General features: G+C 37.5%; 1 protein-coding gene and 1 long non-coding RNA gene across 3 annotated transcripts in view; one reads left to right on the forward strand and one right to left on the reverse strand.

The window, feature by feature from the left end:
* THSD7A (thrombospondin type 1 domain containing 7A) overlaps positions 1–14,653 on the forward strand; it is a 458,451-nt gene that overhangs the window by 423,884 nt on the left and 19,914 nt on the right. The window contains exons 16-21 of the mRNA XM_079931758.1: positions 1,331–1,484; positions 4,611–4,755; positions 6,121–6,236; positions 9,676–9,793; positions 10,265–10,410; positions 10,825–10,999. Of these exons, the coding sequence (XP_079787884.1) occupies positions 1,331–1,484; positions 4,611–4,755; positions 6,121–6,236; positions 9,676–9,793; positions 10,265–10,410; positions 10,825–10,999 (854 nt within the window). The remainder of the gene's footprint in view (positions 1–1,330; positions 1,485–4,610; positions 4,756–6,120; positions 6,237–9,675; positions 9,794–10,264; positions 10,411–10,824; positions 11,000–14,653) is intronic.
* The window catches only part of LOC307191610, a 98,702-nt gene that overhangs the window by 22,162 nt on the left and 61,887 nt on the right, over positions 1–14,653 (reverse strand). The window lies entirely within an intron of this gene.

A 14,653-nucleotide genomic window follows, 5' to 3' on the forward strand; every position in this document is an offset into this window, starting at 1 on the left:
AGAGAAATTTATAATTTATTTTTTTCCTTCAACAATGAAACTATGTAAATGTCTGTCTACATTTGCATATTTTTGTGATTACCTTTTATATATTTATTCAGTATCAAAAAAAATGCAGAGGTGGGTATTTGTGTGGATATTTTTCCAGCTTACAAACCCAGTTAAGACATAACAGCTTAGTTTTCCAGTCTTTGAATGCGTTCCACAGGAAAACCACATTTCTCTTAAAATTAGCAGCGCTGTATAGAAACGTGATTCTGCAGAGATTTGTGAAGATGCAATGTCCCTACTGATTGTAAATCCCTGAGAAAAGTTGACATTCCAGATATAATTGGTAATGTAATGCAACCAACAGTTTAAAACATTGCAGTGGGTTTGAGAGGCTTAAGAGCTCAAGCGTTCCTTTTCATCTCCTGCAGTGCAGTTCTCTTCCCAAACCTATTAATTTGGTTGACCTTCTCTGAGTTACAAATGAGGGATAAAGTTTTTCTCTTCTATTCGAAAAGTGCCTTGAGAGATTATTAACTACAGTAAAAGTTAAGTCTGGTACTAGCCACATTAATTAGATTCCCAAGAGATGACTAAGGAGCCCTTTATGACTGCTTACAATAGAATGAAATGTAATAAAATGTTTGAATTTGTTCTGTTAAAAGGAAAACTAAGAATAAAAAAGGTCAAGATATAGGAAGATCCCAACAACCACGTTTAGAGAATTTGCGCTATTATTCTTATGATTGTCTCTTCACTTCTGCCTTTCTTTTAAGGTTATCAGCAGATGGGAAGCGAAAATTACTTTTGAAATGACAAAACAACTTGATAAATGCCATCAGTTACTTTCTCAAAACCACTTACTGAAATCTCTCCCTAGGAGATTTCAGTGTGCCTTGTCTTCCATCATATATGAATCTGCCTTCTCCATGGAATTCACCATTTTCCTCAGAAGAAAAACATGCATTATATTCCAAAATTGTAACCCATCTATGAATATCTTCGGTGAACTCATTAGTTTCTGCATCATATATGGGTGTAAATGACCCTCTCCTTTAAGAGGAAGACACATAGTTGATGTACACAGAGTGTATACACAGTGGCTATAACTTTAAAAGATTATGATACATGCAAGCATAGATTCTTAAATCATTAGCTATACAACTAGGTATGGGAGGCAGAGATCCTTTTACGTCTTTATGTTTGGAGAATTTTATCCATTAAATGCAAAGCTTCCCATCCCCATCTCCATGGTGCTGTCTTATGAAAAACCTTGTACCTTACGGGTTGGCCATTGTTCAGTTGTCCCAGTTCCTTCACTGATAGGTATGTTTTCTTCTAGATGCATGCAGAACACGGCGGATGGCCCTTCTGACCATGTAGAGGATTACCTCTGTGACCCAGAAGAGATGCCTCTGGGCTCTAGAGAGTGCAAATTACCATGTCCCGAGGATTGTGTGATAACTGAATGGGGTCCGTGGACCCGATGCACTTTGGTGAGACAATTAACCATTTATTAATGTAGAATTTGCTTAATTCCTTACCACTAAAGCTTTAAAAATATTATTAAGAAAATAATAGCTTGGTTACTAAATTAGTTACCAAAGCAAGGCGTATTTTTGGCTACTTCATTCTTATGACTGTGCCATTTAAAATCAGCAGTGTTTGGACTCACACTGAAACAGCTCAACCTCTTGCAAGCTTTATGCTCCTCCACCGTCCTCCTAAACCCAGCACAGGCTTCAATAGTTGTGGCTCGTGGGATCTAAAGCGCAGGCTCAATAGTTGTGGCACAAGGGCTTAGACGCTCCGCGGCATGTGGGATCTTCCCAGACCAGGGATTGAACCCGTGTCCCCTGCATTGGCAGGCGGATTCTTAACCACTGCACCACCAGGGAAGTCCCAAAATGCCTTTACATTTGCTTATGAATTCACAGCATGTTAAAAACTGCAGTGGTGATAATGATTCCCTCCAGGTAAAGGGAAAAAGAATGAAAATCTAGTAAAAATACTTTAATGGTGTCAGATTATTATCATCCCTTGCTTTTTGCCCAATCCATTTAAAATTGTAAGAATAGTCTTTCACACGGTAGGGGTATGGCAGCAGGAGTATTGACACTAAAACGCAGAAGATCCTGGTAAGAAAGGGAATAGAAAGAAGAAAGCTGTGCATCAGTGAATCTCTTTCCACACACTGACTCTTGAGCCTCTTTGGGCCTGGAAAGCCAGCTGAGAGTTTCCAATCACACAAAGCTTCTAGATTTCAGCAGCCCGTAGGGCCTCTTCCATGGGACCCTGGGAGGAGAGTCACTTGAAACAGAACTGGCTGATGATGTGGGAAATTTGGCTTACCCTTGTGTACCTTTGTAAAGCTGCACACTTCAGAATGGCATCGAATCATGGAAAAGATACATCTAATGTGGAATTAATTTGCTGAAATATAATATGGGACAGATACATGTTTTCAAGGAGAAATTAATTTTCTATTTCAGTGTTAACATTATTAAAGATGCTGATTAGCAGCCAACTGATAGAGCAGGAGCAAAACAGGGCTGGCAGTTGACTTGGATACAGGTTAAATTGCAATTAAGCATCATCTGTTTCGGGCTTCCCTGGTGGCGCTGTGGTTGAGAGTCCACCTGCTGATGCAGGGAACAAGGGTTCGTGCCCCGGTCCGGGAGAATCCCACATGCCGCGAAGCGGCTGGGCCGGTGAGCCATGGCCGCTGAGCCTGCGCGTCCGGAGCCTGTGCTCTGCAACGGGAGAGGCCACAACAGTGAGGGGCCCGCGAACCGAAGGAAAAAAAAAAAAAAAAGAATCAGCTGTTTCACAAGCATATGCAAATGATTTTCTATTCTATTTAATTCCATAGCATCAGATTTGAAGTTACTGTTTCTGATCTTAGTAACCAAATGTTTTCAAAACAAGACCGTACCAGTAGGAGAATGGCAACCAGTCTTTTTAATTCGTGCTAAGTTGTGTTTGTGTGCGTATATGTGTGCACATTAGAAAAATAAAGGTTGTATATAACTAGTTATTTAAAGTTCACCCTTAAAACCATTTTTCAGGTCCTGTCAACTATATTAGATAAACAGATAGATTATAATTTCTGTATTAGTTATTAGTAGTTATTAGTATTAGTATTATTAGTATTGTTAGTTATTAGTATTCTACAGTAATTAATATGACCATATGTATGTGTTTGTGTGTGGATGATGTGATGTATCTATTAATATTCGACACATAGGCTCTTCTTCTCCCAGTTTCACTGAGAAATAATTGACAGACATCATTGTATGTTTAAGGCATATAGCATGATGGTTTGATCTACATATATTGTGAAATGATTACCGCAATAGGTTCAGTAGCATCCACCTTCTCAAATAGGTATGATGAAAAGAAAGAAGAAAAGAATAAAGGAAAAGAATTTTCTGCTTGTGATGAGAACTGTTAAGATTTAGTCTCTTAACAGCTTTCCTGTATAACATACAGCAGTGTTAGCTACAGTCATCATGTTGTACATTACATCCCTACTACTTATTATCCTATAACTGGAAATGTGTACCTTTTGACCACTTTCCTCCAATTCTCCCTTCTCTCCTACCCCCACTTCTGGTAACTGTAAGTCAGATCTCTTTTTCTATGAGTTTTGTTTTTTCTTTTGTTTTTTAGATTGCACATAAGTGAGATCATACAGTATTTGTTTATCTCTGTCTGACATTTCACTTAGTGTAATGCCTTCAGGGTCTATCCATGTTGTCACAAATTGCAGAAATCCTCATTTTTTATGGCTGAATAATATTCCACTGTATAATTATACTACAACTTATTTATCCATTCATCCATTGATGGACACTTCGGTTTTTTCCATATCCTGGCTATTGTAAATAGTGCTGCAATAAACAAGGGGGTGCAGATATCTTTTCAGGTTAGACACATCTCTTAAGCATTGTCGACTGAAGAAACACACACAGCTTAAAAGTTGCGAGTTAAGCTTTATTCGGGGATCTTACAGAGGGTTATAGCCTGGGAGACAACCTTTTAGATAGCTCTGAGGAACTGCTCTGAAAAGGTAAAGGAGGAGCCAGGATAAACAGGAGTTTTTTGCTGGGAAAGAACATACAGACATCAAAAGATTACTACTAATCACTAAGACATCTCTAGTTAATGACTTTAGTGCTTTCCTGTGTATAGGAAGATGCAAGAATCTGGGCTCATTGAAATTATTCCTTAGACATGTATCTTAACTATCTTGGGTCAGTATCCAAAGCACAGAATGCTACCTCTTTTCTTCCATCCTGTTTCGCTTAGGGCACATCACCTGCAGCAGCTGCAGTGGCTGGTGCCTTGATCATTGTAGAACTGAGGCAGCAGACAACATTCTTTGTGTACTGGAATGGCAGACAACATTCCCTGTTCCCAGCATCTTAGAGCTAGCTGGAACATCAGAAACTCATCCAACACCTTGATTTTATAAATGAAGAAACTGAGGTGTTATGAGATTGTTTAAGTTAGCCAGTGTCCCAAAGGTTCTAGCTCTTGCTCCAGTGCTCTCCCTAATACATTAGCTCTTGTGTGGCTGAGTATTCACCTTTCTGAGGAGTTATATTATTCTTTGTCAGCCTTGCAATCAAAACAGTTTCCGGCAAAGGTCAGCTGATCCCATCAGACAACCTGCTGATGAAGGAAGAGCCTGCCCTGATGCTGTTGAGAAGGAACCCTGTAACCTGAACAAAAACTGCTTTCACTATGATTATAATGTAACAGGTATGTGAATAGTCATCTCCTTATAGAGTTAAAGGCCAAATCCCACGTCTGTCAGCTCAGCAGCATTTCCGGAAGTGTTGGTCAACTCCATCCGCGTGCCTTTTGGACATGCTGCTTCCTCTCCCAGAAATAATTCCATATTAACTGAAAGAAATATTTATCTGCCTTATTTTTCATAAACATCAAAATAGAGAATGAAATGATCACACAAACATTAGCTCTTAAGGCAGACGGAGAATAGTCTAAGGGTTCCTATTTAAGCCACCCTCCCACTTTCAGAAGGTGCCCATAAAAGGTATATCTTCCCATGGGTATCAGTTTATTGAAAGATGTCTTTCTTCTTCAGAATGTGTTTAATCACTGTGAATACTGGGACAACAGTTCTTTCCGTGGGGGCAGTTCATAGGCATGATTAGTCTGCTGTAAAGACATCAGCAATCTTAAGCTTGCCAAGAAGTGCGTGAAGAGAATATAAACATTTCAGAGATATAAATATTATCAAAGGTATAGGAGAAAAAAGATAGATGAGGGTTTTTTAAGAAAAAAAAGGCTTAATCTAAATTCCATTTCTTTCCCAAACCCTCATCTCACACCATCAAGGCATATACTCTAGGAAAGAAGACTTTCATGGTTTGTATGACTTAGGGCAACACTGAAGCTTACTCTGGAATTTTTCCCAAGTAATTTTCACACCAAAATAAACCCCAGAGACTGTACAGTGACACACAGCAGTCAGATTGACTTTTTGCTTCTTTTGGTTTTTCTTTTCAGTTTCCTTTCATGACACAATGAAATCACAGTTCTCTGGGGCATGCTACGTTACCCTGGAAAGAAAGAATTATTTTGCAAAAGACATATAATAAAGGGAATTAAATAAATATGGCCAAAGTGATTTTGAAATAAATAAGCATACATTTTACAGTACTCTACAGTACGGACAGTAAGTGAAAGACAGGTTTATTTGGATATAACTACCTAAAGTACGAGCCATTAAAATTATGACTACTTTGCTTAAACAAAAATGTTGAAATGTAAATTTCTACTTTCGTTAGGAGAAAAGTTTTTAAATGACATTTGATCTGCAGGCCACAGCCATTTCTACAGTATCACCAAACAGCTAGCTAGCAAGATTGTCAGGGAGACATCTGCCTCAGGAATAGTCCCTGTAGCGATGTGCAACGCCAGCATTTCCATTTGACTCCAGATATGTTCAAAGCCGGGGCCCATACGCTCTGCGTGTGGGATGATTGATTGCGGGGCTTAGGAAGCAGTTGTGAATTAAATATGGGATTCAGGTCATCCGAGTTTCATTTGAAATCCGGTTCATGCATAGCCTTCTGTTCTGATATGCTCCCTTCCTTCCAGACTGGAGTACGTGCCAGCTGAGTGAGAAGGCAGTTTGTGGAAATGGCATGAAAACGAGGATGCTGGATTGTGTTCGAAGTGATGGCAAGTCGGTTAACCTGAAATATTGTGAAGAGGTGAGGGGATGCTTTGTTATGTCTTTGCGAGTAAATTCTTCCCTAATAATTTCAATTCATGCTGAGCCAAGTGACCTGACCAGCGCTTTATGCAGCTCGTTGCCAGCAGATGTTTTCGGCACTATTCAGAGGCTGCTAAACACTCTCTTGAAAAGAGACACTGTCCAACACTACTGATTTCTACACATAATTTCCTGTATTTTGTTCTGCTTGGAGCCCAAAGGTATGCTAATTAGCCTATTCTGAAAGAAATGCTCGGGGAACAATAAGTAATCAAGGTGAATAAAGGCAATAAATCTTAATCAGACTACTCATCATCTTTTGTAATTTCATATGAATTTTGTGTTGCCTGGGACACCTGCCAAGAGCCATCATTTATTCTCTCTGTTGCAAAACACTGATCACATGTGGTTCGGTAGCAGATTTTGATATTAGGACCTAATACCCAGCTGTGAGAGTCTAAGACTCAGGTCTGGATAAGAGAGAGCTTGAAGTTCAAACAAAGGAATAGTCTGCCATTAGTGTCTTTTAGGTACAGAGAATTGTAACTGTTAATTCTCCAATTTACAAAAGTAATGTTATCATTTCTAATATGACCTTAGGAAACGCGAGAAAACATAGTTGTTGTCCTTCGGTAGTATTCATGAAGCTACACTTTGGGTTTTGATTATTTTGTCTGGTTTCCAGACCAAAAGGGCACTCACATTCCTGACAGATTTTGACCCCTCCTGCATCCGAGGCCACTGGGTTAAACATGAACCAAGATAAGCAACAGCCTCCACAGACCTGCAACACCCGGGAGGAACTTATAACCTCATTAGGGTTCAGTAGACTTGGGACCATGACGTCTGTCTACACATTCTAGGGGATATTATAAGCTCGTGGTAAATTATTCAAACTCCTAAGGGAAAACTCAAGATGGAAGTATTTTAATCCATTTGATATCTTTGATATTATCATGTGGACCTAATTTAACTATCTGTATCTCTGTCCATGGGAACAGAGCTCCCAAGTGTGCTGAAAACAAATTGTTTAGTTAATAAATTGCTCTGTCATCTTATAACATAACTTAGTCAATTACTGCTTTAGATTTCATCAGAAATTTTATACCTGAATCAGTCTGGCTTTGAAACTAATAACATTGAAGTGATGTGACCATTATAAAAATAACATTATTATTAATGAATGTTATTATAGTTATATACAGGCTGGAGAGCTTTCTGTGGTCTACCTCTACTTGCTTAATATGTCTCTTTTTTTGCAAATGCACATGTAAGTGTCCTCCTGGGTCAGAATGAGATAACTATTAATAGCTCTGAGAGCTTTTAGAAAGCTAAACCCAAATCATACAAGACCAGTTTTTAAGTATCTCATGACTACAGGACAAAGATATAAATAGGGCCTTTTATTTCTTAAGTGAAATAAAGTGGGTAAAAACCTGAGAAATAATTTTAAGTATCCAGGAGCCTAGATAAATTTACTTTTATGTACAAATATTATAATGTTTGAATACTGTGATGACAGGGATTCAAATCATAACATTTTAGTAAACCCTGTGTTCAGGGAGAGCAGTGCTACTCTCTGCAGGAATTGGATTAAACAGCTCATATCCCATTATATCCACCCTAAAAAGCAGTAGACTTAAATAACAGCCCTGAGAAAAGCTGGCTATCTTTTTTAACAGGAGATTGCCTACCTACTAATACATGTGCAAACCCTGAATTGAGTGTAATAGCAGTAGCTAACTCTTGCTGTTTCTCTAACAGCCCAAAAGAAAAATGGCATTACTGTCCAACAAAGAGGAAAATTAGGGTTAAATCCATCCAGCATTTATATAGCACTTTTGTCTTTGATGTTTTTCAGACATTAATTCACCAGATACCTAATAACTGGTTTCTCCTTTCCTATTCTTTTATCCCTGAACATATGTTTAGATAAATGATAGATTAGATAGATGATAGGGTAGATAGATAGATAGATAGATAGATAGATAGATAGATACAGAGAGAGGAGAAAAAGAAGCTACAACAAATTTAAGAGAAAAAATAGTACAGAATTGAAATGTCTTACTACTGGGTACCCAAAGTATCTGTAAACAGACATCCTTTTTAACCCTCTAGCAAAATAAATAAACCAGTAGTAGTTGAATTCTGTGATTCAAAACCTTTCTCCATGAAACTATTAGGTACCTTAAATTTAACACATCATTTTTATCGTATCACCTTAAAACTTCTAATCTCCAGTGATTATAAGTGATTTAATTTAATTTTAAATTAAGTGATATGGTAAAAGTTTTCATACCAAATACTCAGCTTTGTCAAGTATTACTGATGGAGAATATAATGAGAGTGTTTACAGAGGGATCTGGTACATAAATCGTCGATCTGATCCTCTCTCAGTGCATAACTTAGAGCCAAGAGTTCTACTTGAACCGCAACATAACATTTCAGAAAAACTTTCTTTTGCCATTTTCTGCTCTATAAATTAGACACTATAAACTTACTTTCATGCAGAAATAAAAAAGGTCTTGAAAATCCCCAAGGATGACTAATTTAAAAAATTGCACTTTCCTAAGAAGCCTTATTTTTTCTATTTCAATGCCACTTTGTACCTTTGACTTTTTAAATGTTTGAATATACAGTGGATGAGTTTGAAATCTCATCCTTCATTTTAAACGTAGAATACCTAAGTAATGCTACTTAATGCAGTAAAATGCACAACATTATTATCTGATGAGAGACTAATGCCAAAATAACAATTACACACAGTTAGCTCCTGAGATCAGTTCTGGAAGAGAAAATCTTTTTTAAAAAATAATAAATGTATATAAAATATTCATAATAAAAATTCTAGTGACCCACCCCTCCTTTTGAGAGAGGTAGCTTACTTTAAAACTATTTTATATTATTTTAGTACATTATATTTTTGGTTTTGAGTGGCAATTGGTCTTTAACCTCGCTCTTTTTTCAGTTTGACATCCACATGTAAAAATAAATAATATCCCCCAAATACAATTATATATTTGTATAGTGATGATATTCTTGCTTTTTAACTAATAGAAAATATTTGTGCTTCCACCTATTTATTCCTCCTTTAGGGAAATTCAACTAATTTGGAGATTAAATCTTCCTTTTTTCACTTTTTATATAAAAAATTCAACTATATATATATATATATAAGTATATTGAGTAAATGGGCTCCTCTGTTCATCCTGTTCCTTTTGCTCCCACTCTCCTGGATTGAGCCACTTTATATTTTTAACAGTTTGGGTCTTTGTCCTGCAGACATCTTTTTATTTTATTATGCATATTGCTTATTCTTCCTCTCCTCTCCTCTCCTCTCATCCCCGCTCCAATCTTGCCCTTCCTTCTTCCTTCCATCAATGCACTGTGGTCATGCCTTCCTGTCAGTACAAATAGATCTACCTCTATCCTTTCAGCTCGGCCTGGAGAAGAACTGGCAGATGAACACGTCCTGCATGGTGGAATGTCCTGTGAACTGTCAGCTTTCTGACTGGTCTCCTTGGTCAGAATGTTCTCAAACATGTGGCCTCACAGGTTTGTTTGTGCTTTATTTGGCATTAGACTGATGATCAAGGAATATGAAATAAAATGTCCCTCTTGCTTTAAGTCATATCAAATAATCTGCAGAAAGGTTGAATCAGGGTATCTTTCTTTCCAAAACATCTAAGCCTTACTTGTTCCTCTAATTTCGGAAGAAATGTCTTTGACGCCTTCTCCCAGTAAGATATGTGCTTGGGCTTCCCTGGTGGCGCGGTAGTTGGGAGTCCGCCTGCCGATGCAGGGGATGCGGGTTCGTGCTCCGGTCCGGGAGGATCCCGCGTGCCGTGGAGCGGCTGGGCCTGTGAGCCATGGCCGCTGAGCCTGCACGTCTGGAGCCTGTGCTCTGCAGCGGGAGAGGCCACAGCAGTGAGAGGCCCGCATACCACCAAAAAAAAAAAAAAAAAGATATATGCTTGCACAATTGTAGTGTATCACTGAGGTTGCACCACTTTGTATCTCTTAAAGGAAAAATGATCCGAAGAAGAACAGTAACCCAGCCCTTTCAGGGTGATGGAAGACCATGCCCTGCCCTGATGGAACAGTCTAAGCCTTGCCCAGTGAAGCCCTGTTATCGGTGGCAATACAGCCAGTGGTCTGCATGCCAAGTGCAGGTAACCAATCTCAAAAAGTTGTACGGAAGTGTGTATTCTTTATCTGGAGAGACTTGGTTTCAGAAATATTTGCAGAGCTTACAGATAGCATGTTTCCTGTTAAAGATTTTAGGTACCTTGCCATTTCATAACTGTTTAATTAGTTTCGATAACAAGCACTCCCTGTCCTGTATTTTAAAACCATTTGGAGACTGATTCATTTTAATGAAAATTTATTTGCCTGTCTTTGGCTAGAAAACAAATAAATTGTTCATGCTATGCTTTATAGCTACTGCCCTATAGGACCTCTTCCCTAGGGTTTCAAATGTTCCTTTAACTGCTCATAAATCAAAATCAATGGTGCAGAGATGACTGTAAGCGATAAGCTAACCAATGAATTATTTTTTTTCCTAATTATTTTTTCCTCCATTTCAGGATGCCCAGTGTGGCGAAGGGACCAGAACAAGGAATATTTCTTGTGTAGTGAGTGATGGGTCAGCTGATGATTTCAGCAAGGTAGTGGATGAAGAATTCTGTACTGATATCGAACCCATTATAGATGGTAATAAAAAAGTGGTTCTTGAGGAAACCTGCACCCAGCCTTGCCCAGGTAACAACAGCAAAACAGAATTCGTACTTTGGCCATTCCTTACCAGGACCAGGGTGGAGAAGGGGTTGCGTGTATAAGTTTAAGAGATGTCAACAGTCTTCTCTTTCAGTAATATCTGTGCCAACAGCTAGACACTGTAGCGTGGATGAAGGGGGGCACTGCTCCTTACTGCCAGGTGGGGGTGAAGTCCAGTTCTCCTATGTGGCCTCTGTTGACACTCACCCCCCTCGAGTTTTAACTTCTGCAAAGAATGAAAATTAAGGCCTTAGGCTCATGCTTGACAGGGAGAGTATGAAAATTCTACCCCTAGATATATTAGCTAAAATATATTAGCTATTAGATATAATAGCTAAAATTCTACCCCTAGATAAATTACCATTCAAGAGTGAGAAAAAATAGTATTATGGAAGAAAATTTTGAATGAAAGAAATTCTGATTCAGTGTTGGACACAGAGGTACAAGCAGGAAAATGTAGAAAGCAAACGTATATCAAGTAGTTTAGAAATAAATAGCAGGAAGTGATAAGTTAATGATTAGGAATTTGGGCTTGATGCAGAGGACTTTAGGGTAGATAGAAGGTCAAAATAACCTCAGTGTCAAGCATGACCCTGTGGCCTTAAGAAAGATATAGGGGCAACAGTGTATTGGTGGGCTAGAAAAGAACAAGGTTGGAAGTGAATTGCCTATCTTTTTAAATTTTCATTTTATATTGGAGTGTAGTTGATTGGCAATATTGTGTTAGTTTCAGGTGTACGGCATAGTGATTCAGATGTGTGTGTGTGTGTGTGTATATATATGGTCTTTTTCAGATTCTTTTCCCATATAGATTATTACAAAATATAAGTAGAGTTCCCTGTGCTGTACAGTAGGTCTTTGTTATCTATTTTATATATGGTACTATGTATATGTTAATCCCAAACTTCTAATTTATCCCTCCCCCTCACCTTTTTCCTTTGATAACCATAAATTTTTGACATCTGTGAGTCTGTTTTGTAGATAACTTCATTTGTATCATTTTTTTAGATTCCACATATAAGTGATATTATATGATATTTGTGCTGCAATGAACATTTGGGTGCATGTATCTTTACGGATTATGGTTTTCTCTGGATATATGCCCAGGAATGGTTTTGAAGTTCATTTCTCTAATAATTAGCAATGTGGAGCATCTTTTCATGTGCTTCTTGGTCACCTTTATGTCTTCTTTGGAGAAATGTCTTATTTAAATCTTCTGCCCATTCTTTAATTCTGTTGTTGTTGTTTTGGGTGGGGGTGTTCGTTTGTTTGTTTGATATTGAGCTGCATGAGCTGTTTGTATATTTTGGAGATGACCTTGTCAGTTGCATTGTTTGCAAATATTTTCTCCCATTCTGTGGGTTGTCTTTTCGTTTTGTTGATGGCTTCCTTTGCTGTGCAAAAGCTTTGGAGTTTCATTAGGTCCCATTTGTTTATTTTTGTTTTTATTTCCATTACTCTAGGAGGTGGGTCAGAAAGGATCTTGCTGTGATTTATGTCGTAGAGTGTTCTGCCTATGTTTTCCTCTAAGCGTTTTATAGTGTCTGGTCTTACATTTAATCCATTTTGAGTTTATTTTTGTGTACGGTATTTGAGAATGTTCTAATTTTATTCATTTACACATAGCTGTCTGGTTTACCCAGCACCACTTATTGAAGAGGCTGTCTTTTCTCCATTGTATATCCTTGACTCCTTTGTCATACCTTAGTTGACCATAGGTGCGTTGGTTTATTTCTGGGGTTTCTATCCTATTCCATTGATCAATAGTTTTGTTTTTGTGCCAGTGCCATACTGGCTTTTTTTCTCTTTTTTTTTTTAAATTTTTATTAGAGTATAGTTGATTTACAATGTTTTGCTAGTTTCTGCTGTACAGCAAACTGAGTCAGTTAAACACATACATATATCCACTCTTTTTTAGATTCTATTCCCATATAGGTCAGTACAGAGCATTGAGTAGAGTTACTGTGCTACACAGTAAGTTCGTATTACTTATCTATTTTATATATAGTAGTGTGTATCTGTGACTCTATTTCTGTTTTGTAAATAGGTTCATTTGTACCATTTTTTTAGATTCCACATATAAGCAATATCATATATTCGTCTTTCTCTGACTTACTTCACTCAGTATGACGAATCTCTAGGTCTGTCCATGTCACTGCAAATCGCATTATTTTGTTCTTTTTATGGCTGGGTCTCTACAGACAGACAGCATATATTTGGGTCTTGTTTTTATATCCATTCGGTCCGTCTATGTCTTTTGGTCACAGCATTTAATCCAAACCACTTCAGACCGAGGGACAGATACAGACTGAAAGTGAAGGGATGGAAAAAGATATTCCATGCAAATGGAAATCAAAAGAAAGCTGGAGTAACAATACTCATATCAGACAAAATAGACTTTAAAATAAAGACTATTAAAAGAGACAAAGAAGGACACTACATAATGATCAAGGGATCGATCCAAGAAGAAGATATAACAATTGTAAATATTTATGCACCCAACATAGGAGCACCTCAATACATAAGGCAAATGCTAACAGCCATAAAAGGGGAAATCAACAGTAACAAAATAATAGTGGAGGACTTTAACACCCCAGTTACTCCAATGGACAGATCATCCAGACAGAAAATTAATAAGGAAACACAAGCCTTAAATGACACATTAGACCAGATAGACTTAATTGGTATTTATAGGATATTCCATCTGAAAGCAGCAGAATACACTTCCTTCTCAAGTGAACATGAAACATTCTCCAGGATAGACCACATCTTGGGTCACAAATCAAGCCTTAGTAAATTTAAGAAAATTGAAATTTTTCCAACCACACGCTATGAGATTAGAAATCAATTACAGTAAAAAAAACTGTAAAAAACAGAAACATGTGGAGGCTAAACAGTATGTTACTAAATAACCAATGAATTACTGAAGAAATCAAAGAAGAAATCAAAAAATACCTAGAGACAAATAACAATAAAAACACAATGATCCAAAACCTATGGGACACAGCAAAAGCAGTTCTAAGAGGAAAGTTTATAGCAATACAGTCTTACCTTAGGAAACAAGAAAAATCTCAAATGAACAACCTAACCTTATACCTAAAGCAACTAGAGAAAGAAGAACAAACCCAAAGTTAGTAGAAGAAAAGAAATCACAAAGATCAGAGCAGAAATAAATGAAATAGAAACAAAGAAAACAATAGCAAAGATCAATAAAACTAAAAGCCAGTTCTTTGAGAAGATAAACAAAATTGATAAACCGTTAGCCAGAGTCATCAAGAAAAAAAGGGAAAAGAGTCTGATCAATAAAATTAGAAATGAAAAAGAAGTTAAATGGACACCACAGAAATATACAGGATCATAAGAGACTACTACAAGCAACTCTTTGTCAATAAAATGGACAACCTGGAAGAAATGGACAAATTCTTAGAAAGGTACAATCTCCCAAAACGGAACCAGGAAGAAACAGAAAATATGAACAGACCAGTCACAAGCACTGAAATTGAAACTGTGATGAAAAAACTTCCAACAAACAAAAATCCAGGACCAGATGATTTCACAGGCCAATTCTATCAAACATTTAGAGAAGAGTTAAACCTACACTTCTGAAACTCTTCCAAAATCTTGTAGAGGAAGGAACAC

The sequence above is a fragment of the Stenella coeruleoalba genome, assembly GCF_951394435.1.
Source record: "Stenella coeruleoalba genome assembly, chromosome: 9".
NCBI classification, from domain to species: Eukaryota; Metazoa; Chordata; class Mammalia; order Artiodactyla; family Delphinidae; genus Stenella; species Stenella coeruleoalba.